Below are 8584 nucleotides of genomic sequence, written 5' to 3'. Positions count from 1 at the left end.
TTCTTAGATAGAAGGTAAAAGTTTAAAAAAAAAAAAGAAGAGATCAGCTGAAGATGTGGGGAAAAGCTCAAGTATGAAGAAAGATTTTCTCCCAGTCTAATGGAATCAGAACAGATCACTAGAATGGCAGAATTCATTCAACGACATAGCTAATAAATACTTACTAAATATCTACTGTTTACAAAATACCTTGGCAGGCACAGGGATTTACAAAAATATCTAGAACACAAACCTAGTTCTCAAGGAGTTAAAATCCAATAAGGGAAAAGAAATGTATAAATAACTGACACAAAGGAGAATAAATCAAGAGCATAGGAGATACTGAGGTAAATACTATGAAATATTTACAGATGAGACCATTTTCATCTAGATATGTTGAGATGGGAGTAATATAAGGAAGGGTTTATGGAGATGATAATAAATGAACTAGACTGTTAGGGAAGAGACCTCAATAGATAGGAAAAAGTAGTTAGTGAAGTTCATTCCAGGGTTGGGGTTAACAAGAGTAATTTAAAGGTAAGGGAAGAGGGTTACACAAGGATAAAAATATATAATCTTGTTTGGGTCACCAAGTCATTGAAACCAGCGACATTATCTTTATAGCTCTCAGAAATATCTAATGCTGTGCTCTGCATATGGTAACTGAAAGAATGAATGAACAAATGGCTAGGGGAAAAAGCAGAATAAATTTGTATAAGATTAAAGATGATATAAAACTGTAGAATGTAGAAGGAGAGAATTAGAGCAGTGGACTTTTAAAACAACTGAGGAGCAGTTGTTGGAACTTGAAGATTATGATATAAACAGAAAGAATACCAATAGATAGAGCATATAAATGGTAGATCAGGATCCTGTGAGGAGGAAACATATATAGGAGGCAAAGGCAAATGAGAAAGAATTAATTAGTCACAGAACCAAGGGATAAAGTGAATGAGAAGTCAAGGAACACAATGAAGGTTAGACAGCTGGTGAGAAGAAATACTCATCTTTTGACTCTTTCCCAGTTTTGTGAATAAAATATTAAAGAGTGGGAGGAGAAGCTCAATATTTTGGATTGTTTTCTGGGGATAAATTAAGTCTCTAGCCCTTGGATGATCTGCTTTTCCTTTATTCACCTTGAAGATCTTTCCTCAATGGAGAGGACCAATGAGACAGCAGTGAGTGAATTTATCTTTCTTGGCTTTTCATCACTGGCTGGGTTTCAGCGGCTACTGTTTGTGTTGTTTCTTCTCCTCTACTTGTTCACCCTGGGTACAAATGCTGTGATCCTATCCACCATCCTGCTGGAGAGAGCCCTCCATACACCAATGTATTTCTTTCTTGGAATATTATCTTGTTTTGAGACCTGTTATACCTTTGTTATTGTGCCCAAAATGCTGGTAGATCTCCTAGCTCAGAAGAAGACCATCTCCTTTTGGGGTTGTGTTGTTCAGATGCTCACCTTCCTCTTTCTTGGCTGTTCTCACTCCTTTCTGCTAGCAGCCATGGGTTATGACCGCTATGTGGCCATCTGTAACCCACTTCGCTACACAGTGTTGATGAGCCATAGGACCTGTCTGGGATTAGTAGCTTCTGCCTGTGTCTGTGGATTTACTGTTGCTTTGATCATCACTACTTTGGTGTTTCACTTGCCCTTCCATTCCTCTAACCAACTCCATCACTTCTTCTGTGATATCTCCCCTGTTCTCAAGCTGGCCTCCCACCATACTAGTCTCAGTCAGATGATTATCTTTTTGCTTAGTGTGTTGGTCCTAGTCATCCCTCTGCTGTTAATCCTGATCTCCTATATCTATATCATCGCTGCCATCCTAAAAATTCCCTCCACTGTGGGAAGGTACAAAGCCTTCTCTACCTGTGCCTCACATCTTATTGTTGTCACTGTCCACTATGGCTGTGCCTCCTTTATCTATCTGAGGCCCAAGACCAACTATACCTCAAGTCAAGATGCTCTGATATCTGTGTCCTATACCATTCTAACTCCATTATTCAATCCTATGATTTACAGTTTGAGAAACAAAGAGTTCAAAACAGCTCTTTGGCGAGCAATGGGCCAAAACTTATGTCCTAAACTTGCAGGGACCACATCTTTTCCTTAATTCTCTTGATAGTTCAGTCATTGGAAGACAAGTTATCAAAGAAATCAAGTTGAATTCATTGTATTGTCTCAATAGGCAATTATTAACTGAATGAAGATACTTTGAGCAATGAATCCTCTTTAAATGTGAGGATGAAATAAATTTAGAAATGAATTTTGTTCTTTAGATGAAAATAAAATGAACTAACCATGACACTAAATTCTTAAGTTTTCTACTTTAATTTAGCATTGTAGAATCTCAGTTCCTATTCTTTTATAGATCACACTCAATACTTTTTGGGAACAAACAGTGGGAATTTCTAACCCTATGGTGGTGGTCTATGACCTTCTTATTCTCCCTCCCTAGAGTCTAGGGTTCTTCCCAATATCCAGAGACTTAGAGATTGTTACATGAAAGTTGGAAGGGATGCTTCCATGTATTGCATTCAAACTCTCATTTTTTAGATGCAAAAACTGAGGCCTAGAGGAGGTGAAAGCTTGATTGTTACCCTAAGTCACAAAACTTGTTTATAGTCAATTTAGGAATCCAGTTCAGATCTCCTAATTCCTAGTCCAATTTTCTTTCATTTATATCATGCTAATTCTCCTTTTCCTACCACCTTCAGGTACTGGGCAATCAGGAGGAGTCAGTTTTGAGTATGACTCGAGGACTAGACTCAGCTATCTAGTTTAATCAGCATCAAATGGGACAATTTTGTGAGATTAAAATTATCTTAATAATTTTCTAGAATGGACTAGCTTTAAATGATGATTTGGTAATAGATTCATCTTCCTTCATAACAAATACGAATAATTTGCATTTGTATGAAGTTTTATATTTTTAAAACATTTTTGATCAATTATAGCTAGTGCAAAAGAAGTAGAATTTGAGATATGACCAAAGAAGTGATTGACAGTAAAAGGGAATTAGACCAGTAATCTGATGAGAATAAATGATTAAAATAAATGACTAAAATTATTCACTAGTACTTTTAGAATGTTAAAAAATGAAGAGTGGGGTTAACCTTAGATCCAAGATCCTCTAAGGAATTTATGGATAGATTTAAAATTATATCTTTATTTTTACTAACCTTTAACTGAAATTTAACATTTCTTTCAAATTTTAAAATTTTCTTCTGAAAAAGAGTCTCTAGGCTTCACCAGACTGCTAAAGGCAGTGGTGAACTATTTCATACTACCTCATAAAAGCTGATTATTCAATTTCCAGTGTGAGCATTTGCACAACAAAAATAAGGACTGATTGTGTTTTGATTGTCTAAGGGAAAGAGATGTGTTAATAATGCAAATTAAACTTAAAAGTACATAGAAAGGTGGAGCCAAGATGGCAGAGTAAAGGCATTAACTTGTCTGAGCTCTCCCAAATTCCCCTTCAAACACTTTTAAAATAATGCCTCAAAATGAATTCTAGAATGGCAGAACTAACAAAAGAAAGTAGTGAAACAATTTTCTAGCCAAAGACAACGTTGAACATTATCAGGAAAGGAATGTTTCAGTGGGGTGAAAGTGGAGCACAGCATAGAACAAGCCCTGCTCCCCAGCAAGACAACAGCAATGCTCCAAGTCCAAGCACAAGCCAATACTGAGGCCTTGAAATCCAGTGCAGATAGCCAATAGTGGGCGTTGGGGTCAACTGAAGCAAGGAACAGCGATTTCCAGAGCTCTAAGCCTACAGAGACTAAGGGGCTAGAAAACTAGCCAGTAAGAGATTATAGAGCACCATTTGTTGGCATTGGATGTAGGACTCTGTTGAATTGTCCAGAACTCAGTTCTGGGTTTCAGTCGCAGGGCAAGGAGGAGCACTAGCACAATAAAACAGGGTTAAGGGAGGGGATTGGAAACCTTGGCCACAGTCCAGAGCATAAAAAATGCTTGTGGTCACTCACATACCAGAGCACAGATGAGGAGAACAGTGACCATACCTCTATTTAGATCTTACTACCTTGAAAGAATTGAAAACTTATAGATTCTTTGAACTAGCTTTAAAAACAGTAGCACAAAAAACCTGAAACTTGGGATAATGCCCCCTTTAGTTGGGAGCAGAGCACAATTTTAACATAAAATTAAAAGCCAGGAAAAATATATTGAAAAAAAGAGGAAATACCAAAAAAAGAACCTAGTCATATAAAAGTTACTATGAGGACAGAGAAAAGCAAAATACAAACTCATAAGAAAATAGCAATGTGAAAATAGCTTCATGGAAAGCCTCAAAGGAAAATTTTGAATTGGTCTTAGGCTCCAAAATAATTCCTGGAATACTAAAAAGTTATTTTATAAATCAAATAAGAGAGGCATAGGAGTAATCAGGAAAAGAAATTAAGGTAATGCAAGAAAATCATGCAAAAATTCAATAGCTCAGTAAAGGAAGGGCAAAAAATACTTGAGAAAATAATATCTCATGAAACAGAATAGGTCAAATGGTAAGAGAGTCACAAGAATCCACTGATGAGAATAATTTTTAAAAAAGCAAAATCAGCCAAATGAAAAGGGAAGTACCAAAAGTTCACTGAAGAAACAATTCTGTTAAAATTAGAATCGGGCAAGTGAAAGCTAATGACTCCACGTGATATCAAGAAAAATATAAAACAAAATCAAAAGAAAGAAAAAATAGAAGAAAATATGAAATATCTTACTGGAAAAACCACTGACTTGGAAAATCAATTGAGAGGGAATTTAAGAATTATTGAACTACCTGAAAGCCATGATAAGAAAAAAAAAAGTCTAGACATCATCTTCCAAAAAATTATCAAGGAAAACTCTGTTGAAATCCTAGAAAGTAAAAGACAAATGGGAAGAATCCACTCACTGATCACCTCCTGAAAGAGATCTCAATATGATACCTTTCAGGACTATTATAGCCAAATTTCAGAGCTCCCAGGTCAAGGATAAAATATTTTAAGTAGCCAAAAAGAAACAGTTCAAATACTATGGAGCCACAGTCAGGATTACACAAGATGCATCAACTTTCCTTTAAAGGATTGGAAAGCCTAGAAAATGATTTTCCAAAGGGCACTGGAGTTAAGATTTTACAACAAAAAATTATTTATCCATCAAAACTAAGTATAATCCTTTAGGAGAAAAAAAGGATATTTAATGAAATGGAAAACTTTCAAGCATTACGGATGAAAAGGGATAGGAAATTTGACTTTCAAATATAAGACAAGAAAAGTATAAAATAATAAACAGGAAAGAGAATTCATAAAGATGTCAACAAACTTTAACTATTTACATTCCTAGATCAGAAGATAATACTTGCAACTCCTAAGATCTGTATTACTATTAGAGCAGTTAGGAGTACATGCAGTTGTAGGGCATTGGTGTGAATTGACAATGATGGGATGATTTTTTGTTTTTGTTTTTAAAATTAATTTATTTAGTCAATTTAGAACATTATTCCTTGGTTACAAGAATCACATTATTTCCCTCCCTCCCCTAACTTCCCTGAAGCCGATGCACAATTTCATTGGGTATTACATGTGTCCTTGATCAAAACCTATTTCCATATTGTTGGTGTTTGCATTAGGATGTTCATTTAGAGTCTACATCCCCAGCCATATCCCCTCGACCCATGTATTCAAGCAGTTGTTTTTCTTCTGTGTTTCTACTCCCACAGTTTTTCCTCTAAATGTGGATAATATTTTTTTCTCGTAGATTCCTCCAAGATGTTCAGGATCACTGCATTGCTGCTAGTAGAGAAGTCCATTACATTCGATTGTACCACAGTGTACCAGTCTATGTGTACAATGTTCTCCTGGTTCTGCTCCTTTCGCTCTGCATCAATTCCTGGAAGTCATTCCAGTTTGATGGGATGATATTTTTAAAGAATGAGGAAGTGAGAAAAAAGAATGCACTCCAAGAAGAGGGAAGGGAGAGGTACAATGGGGTAAATTATCTCACATAAGAGAGATACAAAAGAGCTTATACAATGGAAAGGAAAATGAGGACTTGGTGGAGAATGCTTAAACCTTACTTTGATTGGAATTGGCTGAAAGAGGCAATAGAAATCTATCTTACCACACAGGGAAGTAGGAGGCAAAGGGGATAAGTGAAAAGGGGGGATTTATTGAAGGGAGGGTGGACTAGAGGAGGGGGTGATCAGAAGCAAAACACTTTCCAGTATAGAATGAAAGGAGAGTAAGAGAGGGAAAAAGAGGGGGGAAATAGGATGGAAGAAAATATAATTAGTATTCATAACTGTAAAGTTTTTTTTAATAGAACGTTTCTGATAAAGATCTTGTTTCTCAAATATATAGAGAACTGTGAGTCAAATTTATAAGAATGCAAATCATTCCTTGATTTATAAAGAGTCCAAGGATTATAAACAGAGAAGAAATCAGAGCTATCTATAGACATATGAACAAATCCTCCAAATCAATATTGATTGGAAAAATGTGAATTAAAATAATTCTGTGGTTCTACCTAATACCTATCAGATTGGTAGAGTGATGAAATGATCCAGCTTTCTGGGGAGTAATTTTAAACTATGTCCAAAAGGCTATAAAACCATGTATAACCACTGACCCAGCAACACCACTGCTAAATCTGTATCCCCAAGAGAGTTTTCAAAAATTCAGAGGAGTATTATTTACAAAAATGTTTATAGCAGCTCTCTTTGTGATGGCAAAGGGCAGGAAATAGAGAGGATGTCCATCATTTGGGAAATTGCTGAACATGTTGTAATGTGTGATTATGATGAATACTCTTGTGCTATAAGAAATGATGAGTAGGATACTTTCCAAAAAACCCAGAAAAACTTATGTGAACTAATGCAAAGTGAAGTTAGCAGAATCAGGAGGACAGTCGACACAATAACAGCAGTACTGTAGGGTGATCAACTCTGAATGACTTAGCTAGTCTCAGTAATACAATGATCTAAGACAATTCTAAAGGACTTATGATGAAAAATGCTATCCACTTCTAGAGAAAGAACTGCTAGTATCTAAATTAAGGCATACATTTTCTTAAACTTTCTTTTTCTTTCTTTTTTTTGCTCTTTTTTTCTCACAACCTGACTAATATGGAAATATGTTTTGCATAATTGTACATGTATAACCTACATCAAGTTGTTTTCCTTTTCAATGACTGGAAAGGGGAGGAAGAGAGGGAGGGAGAGAATACAGAACACAAAACTTAAAAAATGAAAGTTAAAAATTGTTTTTTACATGTAATTGGGAAAAATAAAATATTTAAAATTAGAATTTTCCTTCAGTGAGTTGGCTGTCAAACATTTATCAGGATAGCCCTGGATAAAGAGATACACGACACAAAGAAAGTTAAGATTCATCTAAAGGAAGACCTCTAGGACACTGAGTAGATTTTCTATGGAGAATTAATGGAGAAACATGAACAAGAACTGTCCAATATAAGAAACTATGGAGAGGCTGCTGTCTTCCTCATTTCAGGATGTACCCATATAGATGAGATTCACAATTCACATTTTTGCAGCATGAAATTGTTTTCATTTGACATAGGGAGGCAATAGAAGCAATACTAGATTTGACATGTAAGGACCTCTTCCAAATCTCAGCTCTCTTTTCTTTTACCTTGGTGGACTTGGACAAATCCTTGCTTCTGTGGGCTTTGATTTCTTCATATGTAAATTGAGGGGATTGTATCAGATTAGATAGTCATTCCTGAGATCAGTATCCCATCTGCCTTCTCACATCTAGTCCTTTAATTTCTGTTTCCTCTAATTAGTGAATTCCTCCTCTGAACCTCTTCTTGAGGAAGACTTGTGTCAGTTATATTTACTTCCAACCAGGCAGCTCTTGACTCTACAGACTACATCCATTCACACTGCTTCCCTGCTTTTCAGGTCTTTTAAAAAATTATTTCTAAAAACTTTACTTTCTGTCTTAGTAACAACTCTAAGACAAGACAGCAAGGGCTAGGCAAGGAGACCTGAGTCATATGGCTAAGAAGTGTCTGAGGTCAGATTTAAACCCAAGGTCTCCCAACTCCAGGCCTGAGATGCTTTATCTACTAAGCCACATAACTGCCCCTTCACTTCTTCTATCTTCTTCATTAGAATGTAGATTCTTTGAGGGCACAAAGTGCTAAATAAATAGATAAATAAATGAGAGCAGTGAGGTGGCTCAGTAGATTGAGATCCAGGCTTACAGATGGGAGGTCTTGGGTTCAAATTTGACCACATATACTTAGTAAGTCACTCAACCCTCATTGCCTAGCCCTTATTACTCTTCTCTCTTGGAACCAATATACAGTATTGCTTTCAGGACAGATTTTTTTTTCACTTCATATATTTCCTAGCTATATGATTTTGGTTAAGTGACTTAACCCCCACTGCTTTGCTCTTACCCATCTTTTATCTTGGAATCAATGCATAGTATTGATTCTAAGAAGGAAATTAAAATTTTTTAAATGTAATTTAATCTACTGAACTTTAAAGTCTCTTTCAGCTATAAATCTATAATTCCTCAATCCTCACAACAACCCTGTGAGACTAAGAAGTTAGGTAGTATTATCCGTACT

The 8584-nt window shown here is 35.9% G+C and overlaps 2 protein-coding genes across 2 annotated transcripts in view; both read left to right on the top strand.

The window, feature by feature from the left end:
* The window catches only part of LOC100030512 (olfactory receptor 10K1), a 28906-nt gene that overhangs the window by 3506 nt on the left and 16816 nt on the right, over window positions 1-8584 (top strand). The window lies entirely within an intron of this gene.
* On the top strand, window positions 941-2278 carry LOC130457179 (olfactory receptor 10K1-like). Its single transcript, XM_056816187.1, has one exon. The coding sequence runs from the start codon at window positions 1092-1094 to the stop codon at window positions 2094-2096; it is 1005 nt and encodes a 334-aa protein (XP_056672165.1). The 5' UTR covers window positions 941-1091; the 3' UTR covers window positions 2097-2278.

Source organism: Monodelphis domestica, chromosome 2 (assembly GCF_027887165.1).
Source record: "Monodelphis domestica isolate mMonDom1 chromosome 2, mMonDom1.pri, whole genome shotgun sequence".
In the NCBI taxonomy this organism is placed as follows: Eukaryota; Metazoa; Chordata; class Mammalia; order Didelphimorphia; family Didelphidae; genus Monodelphis; species Monodelphis domestica.
The sequence above is the reverse complement of the archived record's forward strand: the minus strand, read 5'-3'. Positions and strand labels throughout refer to the sequence as shown.

What these genes read in the sequence shown, in the direction of transcription:
- LOC130457179 (XM_056816187.1), top strand. Translation starts at nt 1,092, where the DNA reads ATGATCTGCTTTTCCTTTATTCACCTTGAAGATCTTTCCTCAATGGAG.